The 15,847-nt window shown below is 44.8% G+C and overlaps 1 protein-coding gene across 3 annotated transcripts in view; it reads right to left on the reverse strand.

The window, feature by feature from the left end:
- LOC139565343 (protein shisa-8) overlaps window positions 1-15,847 on the reverse strand; it is an 87,509-nt gene that overhangs the window by 45,339 nt on the left and 26,323 nt on the right. For all 3 annotated transcript variants that reach the window (XM_071385577.1, XM_071385575.1, XM_071385576.1), the window contains exon 2: window positions 10,623-10,738. In XM_071385577.1, coding sequence (XP_071241678.1) covers window positions 10,623-10,738 — 116 coding nt within the window. The remainder of the gene's footprint in view (window positions 1-10,622; window positions 10,739-15,847) is intronic.

Genomic DNA, 15,847 nt, shown 5'->3' on the forward strand with positions numbered 1-15,847 from the left:
TGACAGAACAAACACTAACAGGCACACTCTGACAGAACAAACATCAACAGACACACTCAGAACAAACACTAACAGACACACTCTGACAGAACAAACACTAACAGGCACACTCTGACAGAACAAACACTAACAGACACACTCTGACAGAACAAACATCAACAGACACACTCTGACAGAACAAACACTAACAGACACACTCTGACAGAACAAACACTAACAGACACACTCTGACAGAACAAACACTAACAGGCACACTCTGACAGAACAAACACTAACAGACACACTCTGACAGAACAAACACTAACAGACACACTCTGACAGAACAAACACTAACAGACACACTCTGACAGAACAAACACTAACAGACACACTCTGACAGAACAAACACTAACAGACACACTCTGACAGAACAAACACTAACAGACACACTCTGACAGAACAAACACTAACAGGCACACTCTGACAGAACAAACACTAACAGACACACTCTGACAGAACAAACACTAACAGACACACTCTGACAGAACAAACACTAACAGACACACTCTGACAGAACAAACACTAACAGACACACTCTGACAGAACAAACACTAACAGACACACTCTGACAGAACAAACACTAACAGACACACTCTGACAGAACAAACACTAACAGGCACACTCTGACAGAACAAACACTAACAGACACACTCTGACAGAACAAACACTAACAGACACACTCTGACAGAACAAACACTAACAGACACACTCTGACAGAACAAACACTAACAGACACACTCTGACAGAACAAACACTAACAGACACACTCTGACAGAACAAACACTAACAGACACACTCTGACAGAACAAACACTAACAGACACACTCTGACAGAACAAACACTAACAGGCACACTCTGACAGAACAAACACTAACAGACACACTCTGACAGAACAAACACTAACAGGCACACTCTGACAGAACAAACACTAACAGACACACTCTGACAGAACAAACACTAACAGGCACACTGACAGAACAAACACTAACAGGCACACTGACAGAACAAACACTAACAGACACACTCTGACAGAACAAACACTAACAGACACACTCTGACAGAACAAACACTAACAGACACACTCTGACAGAACAAACACTAACAGACACACTCTGACAGAACAAACACTAACAGGCACACTCTGACAGAACAAACACTAACAGACACACTCTGACAGAACAAACACTAACAGGCACACTCTGACAGAACAAACACTAACAGACACACTCTGACAGAACAAACATCAACAGACACACTCTGACAGAACAAACACTAACAGACACACTCTGACAGAACAAACACTAACAGACACACTCTGACAGAACAAACACTAACAGACACACTCTGACAGAACAAACACTAACAGACACACTCTGACAGAACAAACACTAACAGACACACTCTGACAGAACAAACACTAACAGACACACTCTGACAGAACAAACACTAACAGGCACACTCTGACAGAACAAACACTAACAGGCACACTCTGACAGAACAAACACTAACAGACACACTCTGACAGAACAAACACTAACAGACACACTCTGACAGAACAAACACTAACAGGCACACTCTGACAGAACAAACACTAACAGACACACTCTGACAGAACAAACACTAACAGGCACACTCTGACAGAACAAACACTAACAGGCACACTCTGACAGAACAAACACTAACAGACACACTCTGACAGAACAAACACTAACAGACACACTCTGACAGAACAAACACTAACAGACACACTCTGACAGAACAAACACCAACAGACACACTCTGACAGAACAAACACTAACAGGCACACTCTGACAGAACAAACACTAACAGACACACTCTGACAGAACAAACACTAACAGACACACTCTGACAGAACAAACACTAACAGACACACTCTGACAGAACAAACACTAACAGACACACTCTGACAGAACAAACACTAACAGACACACTCTGACAGAACAAACACTAACAGGCACACTGACAGAACAAACACTAACAGACACACTCTGACAGAACAAACACTAACAGACACACTCTGACAGAACAAACACTAACAGACACACTCTGACAGAACAAACACTAACAGACACACTCTGACAGAACAAACACTAACAGACACACTCTGACAGAACAAACACTAACAGACACACTCTGACAGAACAAACACTAACAGGCACACTCTGACAGAACAAACACTAACAGACACACTCTGACAGAACAAACACTAACAGACACACTCTGACAGAACAAACACTAACAGACACACTCTGACAGAACAAACACTAACAGACACACTCTGACAGAACAAACACTAACAGACACACTCTGACAGAACAAACACTAACAGGCACACTCTGACAGAACAAACATCAACAGACACACTCTGACAGAACAAACACTAACAGACACACTCTGACAGAACAAACACTAACAGGCACACTCTGACAGAACAAACATCAACAGACACACTCTGACAGAACAAACACTAACAGACACACTCTGACAGAACAAACACCAACAGACACACTCTGACAGAACAAACACCAACAGACACACTCTGACAGAACAAACACTAACAAACACACTCTGACGGAACAAACTCTAAGGGGGCTTTCACACCAAATTGATTTGGAGCGGTTACCCCCGTTGGTTTGTACTGGTGTGAACACTATCCATACTAGGGAGTGCACTAAACAACGCACCGTGGCTCACTCAAAAGGATTCCTAGTGTGGTGCGGTTCGCTGCAGGTGAGAAGGCAGTCTGGACCAAACACAGGAAAAGAACCAGAGGTGAGCGGTACTATTGGTTGTTTGATGAAATGCACACAGTACCAGCTGTGGCTGCATAAATCATTCTGTGAATAGCAGCGCATTTATGAGCACATCCGATGCAACTTGGGGGAGACCGGAGCTGAATATAGCCTATTCACGTCGCAGTTAGAGTGGCTATTCCGCTGTTTCCTCCCGCATGTTGTCCGAAGACCAAATTGAAAGTAATAGGAAGTTTGGGACACACAAGTTATTCTTCTTGATAATCAGAGATGGAGTTAACATGAGCATTTGTGTCCAATAAACAAATGACATGCATGAACACATGGTTTTGTTTTGGCATTTTAGTTGTTTGAAATTTGGCAATGTGAAAACAGCTGGACCAAATGAAAAAAATGACAGTGTAACAAATAATCAAACCCTGATTCGAACTATAGCCCAGAACTAACAAACACACTCTGACAGAACAAACACTAAAAAACAATGACAGAATCACAAACATGACAGCATGCAGGTAGGTTGACTCAAGTACACACGAATGCACAAATACTGTACATACAGTACATTTGGAAAGTATTCAGATCCCTTGACTTTTTCCACATTTTGTTACATTACAGCCTTATTCTAAAATGTATTAAATCGTTTTTTTTCCACATCAATCTACACACAATACCACATAATGATTTTTTTGCAAATGTATAGAAAATAAAAAACTTTAATATCACATTTACATAAGTATTCAGACCCTTTACTCAGTACTTTGTTGAAGCACCTTTGGCAGCGATTACATCCTCAAGTCTTCTTGGGTATGACACTAAAAGCTTGGCACGCCTGTATTTGGGGAGTTTCTCCTATTCTTCTTGCAGGGCTCTGTCAGGTTGGATGGGGAGCGTCGCTGCATAGCTAATTTCAGGTCTCTCCAGATGTTCGATCGGGTTCAAGTCCGGGCTCTGGCTGGGCCTCTCAAGGACATTCAGAGACTTGTCCCAAAGCAGCTCCTGCATTGTCTTGGCTGTGTGCTTAGGGTCGTTGTCCTGTTGGAAGGTGAACCTTTGCACTAGTCTGAGGTCCTGAGTGCTCTGGAGCAGGCTTTTCATAAAGGATCTCGCTGTACTTACATCTTTCCCTCGATCCTGACTATGGGGCTCCAGAGGGGTCTAATACACTGCATCACAGTGCAAGAGGCGCCACTGCAGTATCTGGTTCAAATCCAGGCTGCATCACATCTGGCTGTGATTGGGAGTCCCATAGGGTCGGTGCACAATTGGCCCAGCGTCATCCAGGTTTGGCTGGGGTAGGCCGTCATTGTAAATAAGAATTTGTTCTTAACTGACTTGCCTAGTTAAATAAAGAATAAATAAAACTAGTCTCCCAATCCCTGCCGCTGAAAAACATCCCCACAGCATGATGCTGCCACCGCCATGCTTCACCTTAGGGATGATTCCAGGTTTCCTCCAGACGTGACACTTGGCATTCAGGCCAAAGAGTTCAATCTTGGTTTCATTTAGACCAGAGAATCTTGTTTCTGATGGTCCGAGTCCTTTAGGTGTCTTTTGGCAAACTCCAAGTGGGCTGTCATGTGCCTTTTACTGAGGAGTGGCTTACGTCTGACCACTCTACCATAAAGGCCTGATTGGTAGAGTGCTGCAGAGATGGTTGTCTTTCTGGAAAATTCTCCCATCTCCACAGAGGAACTCTGGAGTTCTGTCAGAGTGACACCTCCCTGACCAAGGCCCTTTTCCCCCGATCGCTCAGTTTAGCTGGGCAGCAAGCTCTAGGAAGAGTCTTGGTGGTTCCAAACTTCTTCCATTTAAGAATGATGGAGGCCATTGTGTTCTTGGGGACCTTCAATATGCAGGCATTTTTTGGTACCCTTCCCCAGATCTGTGCCTCGACACAATCCTGTCTCTGAGCTCTATGGGCAATTTCTTCAATTTCGAATCTCATAGCAAAGTTATTTCTGTTTTTTATTTTTAATACATTTGGGGAAAAAATCAATAAAACTGTTTTCACTTTGTCATTATGGGTTATTGTGTGTAGATTGATGAGAAAAAAATATTTAATACATTTTAGAATTACGCTGTAACGTAACAAAATGTGGAAAAAGTCAAGGGGCCTGAATACATTACGAATGCACTGTACCTACAGCACACAATATAGCTCAAAGCACACACACTTATTTAGTGAAGTGCACAAGTCCCTGCTGCAGCAAAGCACCCCCACAACATGATGCTGCCACCCCCGTGCTTCACGATTGGGATGGTGTTCTTCGGCTTGCAAGCCTCCCCCTTTTTCCTCCAAACACAATGATGGTCATTATGGCCAAACAGTTCTATTTTTGTTTCATCAGACCAGAGGACATTTCTCCAAAAAGTACATTCTTTGTTCCAATGTGCAGTTGCAAACCGTAGTCTGGCTTTTTTATGGTGGTTTTGGAGCAGTGGCTTCTTCCTTGCTAAGCGGCCTTTCAGGTTATGTCGATATAGAACTCGTTTTACTGTGAATACAGATACTTTTGTACCGGTTTCCTCCAGCATCTTCACAAGGTCCTTTGCTGTTGTTCTGGGATTGATTTGCACTTTTCGCACCAAAGTACGTTCATCTCTAGGAGACAGAACGCGTCTCCTTCCTGAGCGGTATGACGACTGCGTGGTCCCATGGTGTTTATACTTGCGTATTATTGTTTGTACAGATGAACGTGGTACCTTCAGCCGTTTAGAAATTGCTCCCAAGGATGAACCAGACTTGTAGAGGTCTACAATTTCTTTCTGAGGTCTTGGCTGATTGATTTTCCCATGATGTCAAGCAAAGAGGCACTGAGTTTGAAGGTAGACCTTGAAATACATCCACAGGTACACTTCCAATTGACTCAAATGATGTCAATTAGCCTATCAGAAGCTTCTAAAGCTATGACGTCATTTTCTGGAATTTTCCAAGCTGTTTAAAGGCACAGGCAACTTAGTGTATGTCAACTTCTGACCCACTGTAATTCTGATACAGTGAATTATTAGTGAAATATTCTGTCTGTAAACAGTTGTTGGAAAAATTACTTGTGTCAAGCACACAGTAGATGTCCTAACCGACTTGCCAAAACTATAGTTTGTTAACAAGAAATGTGTGGAGTGGTTGAAAAATGAGTTTTAATGACTCCAACCTAAGTGTATGTAAACTTCCGACTCCAACTGTACATAGAAATGAACATGCATATACAACCCCCCCTTTCACTTAACACCCCCTCCGCCCATCACCATTCCCTTTTTTTCTTGTTCTGATTTCAATGTCACACTGATGCTATCGCTCTCTCCCTCACAGACTGCCTCTGCAACATGCAAATTACACACGCTCCACAATTGAAGATCCCCCTTATCTACAAAGAGAGCAGGAACAGTGCCAATATAGAACTTGCACACAGTCCGCCCAGCCAAGATTATTCAATGCAGGGGTATTGTCCTCTGAACGTGTTTGTTTAGATAACGGTTAGCCACTGTATGAGCAGGATCAACTTCGTCATCACTACAGTATCAGCGTCATCAACAACATCAGGGACATCGTCTTCATCGTGTTCAATAACAGTAGTGTAATTGTCGTTATTGCCAAAACATTAACAAATGATGAATGTTGAGATCGGTCTGTTCAAGCATATAGTAAAGCTTAAATAATTCATGGTGCAGTTCTAAGGAGTTTAGACCAGTCAGTCTCCTGCATTGTAATGAACCATTAGCTCTGTCCATGGTGCTCAAACACAGCTCACAGACAGCAGAAACAAGTGGGATTAGGATAGGCTAGCCCTTGTGCTTTGTGCTCTCTCAATCATGCTCTCTTTCCATCTGTTAGCCTCTCACTTCCTGCTTTCAGTCCCTCTGTTTCTGTCCTTACCCAATTTCCTCTCGTTCTCTTCATGTTCTCGTCTTTCTCTCTATTCCCCAAAATCGATATAAAATGTCCTCAGTCTCTTTATTTGTCATTCTGTCTCTGTCTCTTTCCCTCCGTTGTTTCACAGAGGAACACGCATGGCCTGTTCACTGGGAGCTGTTTGACCCTCAGGGCAGCTCTCCACACAGAGCAGCTCTGTCCAGCTGTCCCACTCACTGCCATGAGAATGCTCTCATACAACACACACACACACACACACACACACACACACACACACACACACACACACACACACACACACACACACACAGGCCTATAGTACATATAATACATGCCAAACACTCTAACATAGACACCCTCACACTCACAGGAACACACAATTCCAAATGGAATTCCATCATAACTCATGTAGATACCTATACACTGTAATTACCAGCATATAGCCACTCACTGACAAGAATAATACACACATGCACAAACGTTATAATTCCCTACCAACGTTGGCCTCACATATGGTACATACTGAGCTGTTCAGGGAACAGTCTCAACACTCCGCACGGTATATTCAGTTGTTATCTCAAAGGCACTAGAGCACACTTGCACACACACACACACACATACTGAACACACACATACACTCTCTGCCAGGATTGTCCCCTAACCCCATCCTCACACTCTCAGACACTGATCTAGATGCAGCCTTGACCAGATCATGTCAGATAAAGCACTGAGAATACAGGGCAGAGCAGTATGGGGTGGAATAACAATAATGAAAACATGTGCGGAGCCAGAGTTTTACACTCTCATCCACCTCAGTAGACTAGGCAGCACCTGTAAGTCCTCTCTTTAATGTTCATCATGACACAATGTCACACCCTAGTCAATGTCCTTCTTTCATCTGGTATTATTTGATTCGTTCTTTTGGATATGGATATGGATCCATTGGTCAATGGATATGTCACCCCATCATTACTGTCTCTCTCATCTTTTTAAATGTCTGCATTTTTTTTACCCTTATCTATTACAATCCCTACGTTCCCTCATTTCCATCCCATTCTTTTACATTGTCACTCCTGTCTTGCCCTCTCCTTTGATATTTGTTCCAGAAATCCATCTCCCCCTCTTATCTCTCTGCCAAACTCCTCCTTCCCTTTCTTCCACCTCTTCCTCTTCCATCCTCTGCACTCCATCTTTCTACTTCTACCTGCCCCCCTTTCTCACACACATGCTCTCTGTCCCCATCCATCTCTTTCTCTCTCTCTCTCAAATGAGCCCCTTCTCTCATCTTGCTTCATCTCCCCCTCTCTCTCTCTCTCTCTCTCTCTCTGGTCTGTGGTTCTTAATGAAGGTCATGCGGGTGGTGGCAGGTTGTGGTTGTGTGGCCAGCGGGGACACCATGCTGAGAGCTGGGGGGGGCACACAGACGGGTCTCTCTGGCCTCCACGCCCCACTGTATCAGCCCTCCACAGATAATGACCACTTAATTAAAGACTCATTTAATGGTCAACGCTAGTCAGAGACAGGAGAAAGGAAGGCGAGATGGGGAGTGAGTGTTGTTTGGCAAAATAATAAAGAGTAGAAATGAAGGGAAGGTGGAGACTGATGGGTGTAGGTTGGCATGAACGTGACAGAGAAAGGAATTGTTGCAATAGCGTGAAGATGAAAGCAAAGCGTGTGTGTGTGTGTGTGTGTGTGTGTGTGTGTGTGTGTGTGTGTGTGTGTGTGTGTGTGTGTGTGTGTGTGTGTGTGTGTGTGCGCGCTGGAGGGGAATGGGGTTCAGAGGGATTTGAGGGGATCTAATTAGTAAACAGATGAACTGCGTGGTGCTATATCAACAGGTCCCGGACCAGAACAAAGATAATTACACCTTCATTAAAAATGACCAGCCTGTCCCTGCACTTCCGCTCAGCCATGGAGGGAGACAGCAGGGTTTTCTATGGAATTGAGCCTTCCTCCTAGCTTAATAACAAGTGTCTGCATGCGTGCGCGTCAAATCAAATTTGATTTGTTACATGCTTCGTATACAACGGGTGTAGACCAACAGTGAAACGCTTACTTACGGGCAAGAATTGAAAAATAATTTAAAAATTGAAAAATAATAACACAAGGAATAAATACACAATAAATAATGATACCTTGGCTATATACACAGGGTACTAAAATACAGTCGTGGCCAAAAGTTTTGAGAATGACACAAATATTAATTTTCACAAAGTCTGCTGCCTCAGTTTGTATGATGGCAAATTGCATATACTCCAGAATGTTATGAAGAGTGATCAGATTAATTGCAATTAATTGCAAAGTCCCTCTTTGCCATGCAAATGAACTGAATCCCCAAAAAACATTTCCACTGCATTTCAGCCCTGCCACAAAAGGACCAGCTGACATCATGTCAGTGATTCTCTCGTTAACACAGGTGTGAGTGTTGACGAGGACAAGGCTCGAGATTACTCTGTCATGCTGATTGAGTTCAAATAACAGACTGGAAGCTTCAAAAGGAGGGTGGTGCTTGGAATCATTGTTCTTCCTCTGTCAACCATGGTTACCTGCAAGGAAACACGTGCCGTCATCATTGCTTTGCACAAAAAGGGCTTCACAGGCAAGGATATTGCTGCCAGTAAGATTGCACCTAAATTAACCATTTATCGGATCATCAAGAACTTCAAGGAGAGCAGTTCAATTGTTGTGAAGAAGGCTTCAGGGCGCCCAAGAAAGTCCAGCAAGCGCCAGGACCGTCTCCTAAAGTTGATTCAGCTGCGGGATCGGGGCACCACCAGTACAGAGCTTGCTCAGGAATGACAGCAGGCAGGTGTGAGTGCATCTGCACGCACAGTGAGGCGAAGACTTTTGGAGGATGGCCTGGTGTCAAGAAGGGCAGCAAAGAAGCCGCTTCTCTCCAGGAAAAACATCAGCGACAGGCTGATATTCTGCAAGAGGTACAGGGATTGGACTGCTGAGGACTGGGGTAAAGTCATTTTCTCTGATGAATCCCCTTTCTGATTGTTTGAGGCATCCGGAAAAAATCTTGTCCGGAGAACACAAGGTGAGCGCTACCATCAGTCCTGTGTCATGCCAACAGTAAAGCATCCTGAGACCATTCATGTGTGGGGTTGCTTCTCAGCCAAGGGAGTGTGCTCACTCACAGTTTTGCCTAAGAACACAGCCATGAATGAAGAATGGTACCAACACATCCTCCGAGAGCAACTTCTCCCAACCATCCAGGAACAGTTTGGTGACAAACAATGCCTTTTCCAGCATGATGGAGCACCTTGCCATAAGGCAAAAGTGATAACTAAGTGGCTCGGGGAACAAAACATCGATATTTTGGGTCCATGGCCAGGAAACTCCCCAGACCTTAATCCCATTGAGAACTTGTGGTCAATCCTCAAGAGGCGGGTGGACAAACAAAAACCCACAAATTCTGACAAACTCCAAGAATTGATTATGCAAGAATGGGCTGCCATCAGTCAGGATGTGGCTCAGAAGTTAATTGACAGCATGCCAGGGCGGATTGCAGAGGTCTTGAAAAAGAAGGGTCAACACTGCAAATATTGACTCTTTACATCAACTTCATGTAATTGTCAATTAAAGCCTTTGACACTTATGAAATGCTTGTAATTATACTTCAGTTTTCCATAGTAACATCTGACAAAAATATCTAAAGACACTGAAGCAGCAAACTTTGTGGATATTAATATTTGTGTCATTCTCAAAACCTTTGCCCACGACTGTATAATTCTCAATTCTGACTGCCAGAGTCTGAAATAGTCTGTTGTACCCTATTCAGAGTTAGTAGTGTCCTCATTACTACATTGAGCACTAAAAGAGCCCTCGTGAGAGTGCTTGCAAAGCGTTGCTGGATCAGTTTCCGATATGCTTAATTACACTGAGAGACATCTCCTGTAATAACCCATGTGCTCCCAAAGAAACAGGCTTACCGTTGTTGCTGCGCAGTGACCTGCCAGAGATCCCATTGGTCCCTATGGGGTGGTGACCCCCAGTCCCGTCCACTCCGCCCACCTCTCCGGGCTGCTTCAACAACTCTGTCAAGGCCCTGCAGAGAGAAAGACAAGTGTTAGGTTAAAGATCACCCATCAGTAAGACGAGAGAACATTGTGTCAAATCGATTGAGATCACCATAGAATAAACTCCTTCTGCAACATCTAATCAAATGGAAGTGTGCTGCCATCATTTCCTAATCTGTGTGATTTGATCACAATAAAATCCCTCTTATATGTGATGTCCATTGGTGTGTAAAACAAACGCTTTAATCATAGTGTAGTATAGTACTGACCGCTGGAACTTTTCAAAGAAATCGGTTGAATCAATCAATCAATCAAGTTTATTTTATATAGCCTTTCGTACATCAGCTAATATCTCGAAGTGCTGTACAGAAACCCAGCCTAAAACCCCAAACAGCAAGCAATGCAGGTGTAGAAGCACGGTAGGTACCTGCTGACAGCTTAGCTGGCTAGACATGAGCCCCGGACAGTAGGTCAGTACTGTTGTGATAGGAAAGAGGGTTAATATGTAGATCATGCTGACAGACTGAATGACAGCAGGGATAGACAAGGACTAAGTCCCGAGGCCATGCTAAAATACTGTCCCTCTGTTTTTCATGCTTTTCTTTTCACTTGTTGGGTTTCTCTCTAAAATGCCCTCCAGTCACCCATTCAGCAGTACACAAACAAACACTCTACTCCTTAACTCATCACCACCAGTTAGTGCCTGTCTTTCTCACTCATTCCCTCTGTTCCATCCGTCTCCTACTTGGCTAAAGCATTTCTCTCTCTTTCTCATCCTCTCTCTGTTTTCTTTCTCTCGGGCATTGCTGAGGGTGCTGTTATTGTGGAGTGCTGGTTGTTTCACCTTCTCAACACAGCTGTCAGCTCTCTGAACCCGTATTCTAACCCCCCAGGACTGTCACATCTCCTAGCTAACGTAAAGATGTAAAGGGATGATGTGATTTGATGTGAGAACATTGCAAGACTTTCCAGAAAAATTCCCAGAGCCCTCTCTTAGGCTCAGACATTACAAGGGCAAGGAAATGTTTAAGCCACGATGGCAGCCAAGTGCCCTGGCGAATCCCATGCACAGATACATTCCCATGCACAGCCAATCGTGATCTGTCTCTTTTATCATAAGAACCTGGGAAAAGTGTTGGACGAGCCAGTGTTCCTCAAACACAATTCTCGGGGCTGACAGAACTATTTCTCTGGGTGTTGTTTCAAACATTACGTTCTCTCTGCCAGAATGTTACAAAGGAAATTGTGTTAGATAGCTCTTCCAATCCTACTGCAGTGGTCAAATGTCAGCTACTTAGATTTAGAAAACGCAATTTTATGGCTTTGTACATTTCAAAAAGCCCTTGTAGTTTGTCACTGAAGATGTTCATTGAGGCATTGAGGCATTAGTATGTTTAGTCTCTCTCTCTCTCTCTCTCTCACGCTCTCTCACTCTCTCTCACTCTCTCTCACTCTCTCTCTCACTCACACACTGTGCCACTTTGTTAAGAGAGGGGGCAACATTGTTTTCCAGATTCTATACATTACAGGGGTTATCTTGAGGTTGCGTTAGATAGGGCCACAGATGAGAGATTCATTTGCAGTTTAGTTACTTAAAATGGATTGTGTGCTGTAATACAAGAAAGGAAATGAATCGATTAATGAATTAAAGATAACCATAAAGTTTTGTGCCCCCTCATCAGCAGTAGTGTGTCAGCAGAAAGGAGAAAAGTGAAGTTGGGAAAGTTTAAGTTCGACCTGAGGGGCTTTACTGTATGAGGCAAGATCCTGGAAATTCTTGAGGCTGGTTGGTCGGTCCTGATGATGATGACTTCTGTAGTACTGCAGTGTCTGAGGTTTCCACAGGGTTGACTTGTCAGTTGCTTTGAGTGACATTTGAAGGGAACAAACACGTGAAAAAATTGACAGGTGGAAACTCAGCACTTACTGGGCTGGTAAACTTCATAATGGTTACAAATCGAAAGAGTTTAAAGCCTCTGTGCAAATGTGTTTTTGGCGCACCAATTAAATATGGATGGTAATTACATCAAATGGATTTCAAAATCTATCCATCATCTTCTCAACCAAGCGCAAATCTTGGCTGTGCGCAATCATTGATTATTCAGTGGTTTATAGAAAAAGATTATCTTAAATCATGTTCACACAGCATGTCAACTTAAAGGGAAACATGTTGCCCTTAATTAAACCATCACAATTCAGTAAAGTAATTATTACGATTGTCTTGTATTAATTAGAGACGTATAAGCCTGGAACCAGCCTTCTGAAAGTCCCCCAACTAGGTCCTCACGCTACATGAAGCTAATGAACCTGTCTGTGCTGTCCACACATAGAGGGAGCACTACAGAAGCCCCTAGAGGTCATGTGACGTGTGAAAACGTCCCCGATCATTGAAACACAGCTATTCTAGGAGAGGTGAGGCGAGGACTTGTTTACGCCACAAACAACTAGATTGAATGATTGAACAAAGGACATAGACTCAATTATTTAGAACGATTTTATACTGAGTTAAGTGTGTGAGTTGCTTCACTCATTGATGGATGCTACAGTGTAGTGCACGCAGGTTTACAGAGTAAAATTAATAGACTGTAGTGAGGTCTGATACTCAAAGCTGGATTCCTCTGGTATTGTTCAAGCATGAATCAAATTATGCTAATGATAACTTCTGTTGTGATTTCAACCATCTGTGGCTAATTGTTTAGTTTCTTGCTGATGCACTACACAAGAACAAAGGCATGAGGCAACGCTACTTCTATTCCTTTTCTTAGATCACTTATATTCAATGACAAACGGCGCTGGGATCGGCATGAAGGTCCTGTTACTCTGAGATTTTATCATCACCCTAGTGGAGGCAATGGGGGTTCAGGTTGGACTTGAGGCCTATCTCCTCCGCACTCCCTGTGGGTGGTAAGGATGAGGCCACTATCTCCTCTGCACTCCCTGTGGGTGGTAAGGGTGAGGCCTCTCTGTCTCCTCCACTCCCTGTGGGTGGTAAGGGTGAGGCATCTCTATCTCCTCCACTCCCTGTGGGTGGTAAGGGTGAGGCCTCTCTGTCTCCTCCACTCCCTGTGGGTGGTAAGGGTGAGGCATCTCTATCTCCTCCACTCCCTGTGGGTGGTAAGGCCACAATCAAAGTGAGTGGTGTTGTGTATTAGTTCATTACCACCAGACAGCTGGAGCCCACTGAGCAGAAGAGGCCTGCTGTGACCCCCTGCAGTCCCAGCCAGGAGCCACGGGGTCTCACTGTTTACCTCCAGCTGCTGTCCACTACTGCACAGTACAGTAAAATAGAATAGAATTCAGATTTCATAATTTTGTTTATTGTCCTTTCAAGGCGTAAATTACATTTACATTTACATTTACATTTAAGTCATTTAGCAGACGCTCTTATCCAGAGCGACTTACAAATTGGTGCATTCACCTTATGATATCCAGTGGAACAACCACTTTACAATAGTGCATCTAACTCTTTTAAGGGGGGGGGGTTAGAAGGATTACTTTATCCTATCCTAGGTATTCCTTAAAGAGGTGGGGTTTCAGGTGTCTCCGGAAGGTGGTGATTGACTCCGCTGACCTGGCGTCGTGAGGGAGTTTGTTCCACCATTGGGGTGCCAGAGCAGCGAACAGTTTTGACTGGGCTGAGCGGGAACTGTACTTCCTCAGAGGTAGGGAGGCGAGCAGGCCAGAGGTGGATGAACGCAGTGCCCTTGTTTGGGTGTAGGGCCTGATCAGAGCCTGAAGGTACGGAGGTGCCGTTCCCCTCACAGCTCCGTAGGCAAGCACCATGGTCTTGTAGCGGATGCGAGCTTCAACTGGAAGCCAGTGGAGAGAGCGGAGGAGCGGGGTGACGTGAGAGAACTTGGGAAAGTTGAACACCAGACGGGCTGCGGCGTTCTGGATGAGTTGTAGGGGTTTAATGGCACAGGCAGGGAGCCCAGCCAACAGCGAGTTGCAGTAATCCAGACGGGAGATGACAAGTGCCTGGATTAGGACCTGCGCCGCTTCCTGCGTGAGGCAGGGTCGTACTCTGCGAATGTTGTAGAGCATGAACCTACAGGAACGGGTCACCGCCTTGATGTTAGTTGAGAACGACAGGGTGTTGTCCAGGATCACGCCAAGGTTCTTAGCACTCTGGGAGGAGGACACAATGGAGTTGTCAACCGTGATGGCGAGATCATGGAACGGGCAGTCCTTCCCCGGGAGGAAGAGCAGCTCCGTCTTGCCGAGGTTCAGCTTGAGGTGGTGATCCGTCATCCACACTGATATGTCTGCCAGACATGCAGAGATGCGATTCACCACCTGGTTATCAGAGGGGGGAAAGGAGAAGATTAATTGTGTGTCGTCTGCATAGCAATGATAGGAGAGACCATGTGAGGATATGACAGAGCCAAGTGACTTGGTGTATAGCGAGAATAGGAGAGGGCCTAGAACAGAGCCCTGGGGGACACCAGTGGTGAGAGCACGTGGTGCGGAGACAGATTCTCGCCACGCCACCTGGTAGGAGCGACCTGTCAGGTAGGACGCAATCCAAGCGTGGGCCGCGCCGGAGATGCCCAGCTCGGAGAGGGTGGAGAGGAGGATCTGATGGTTCACAGTATCAAAGGCAGCCGATAGGTCTAGAAGGATGAGAGCAGAGGAGAGAGAGTTAGCTTTAGCAGTGCGGAGCGCCTCCGTGACACAGAGAAGAGCAGTCTCAGTTGAATGACTAGTCTTGAAACCTGACTGATTTGGATCAAGAAGGTCATTCTGAGAGAGATAGCAGGAGAGCTGGCCAAGGACGGCACGTTCAAGAGTTTTGGAGAGAAAAGAAAGAAGGGATACTGGTCTGTAGTTGTTGACATCGGAGGGATCGAGTGTAGGTTTTTTCAGAAGGGGTGCAACTCTCGCTCTCTTGAAGACGGAAGGGATGTAGCCAGCGGTCAAGGATGAGTTGATGAGCGAGGTGAGGTAAGGGAGAAGGTCTCCGGAAATGGTCTGGAGAAGAGAGGAGGGGATAGGGTCAAGCGGGCAGGTTGTTGGGCGGCCGGCCGTCACAAGACGCGAGATTTCATCTGGAGAGAGAGGGGAGAAAGAGGTCAAAGCACAGGGTAGGGCAGTGTGAGCAGAACCAGCGGTGTCGTTTGACTTAGCAAACGAGGATC

Source organism: Salvelinus alpinus, chromosome 36 (genome assembly GCF_045679555.1).
Source record: "Salvelinus alpinus chromosome 36, SLU_Salpinus.1, whole genome shotgun sequence".
Taxonomy (NCBI): Eukaryota; Metazoa; Chordata; class Actinopteri; order Salmoniformes; family Salmonidae; genus Salvelinus; species Salvelinus alpinus.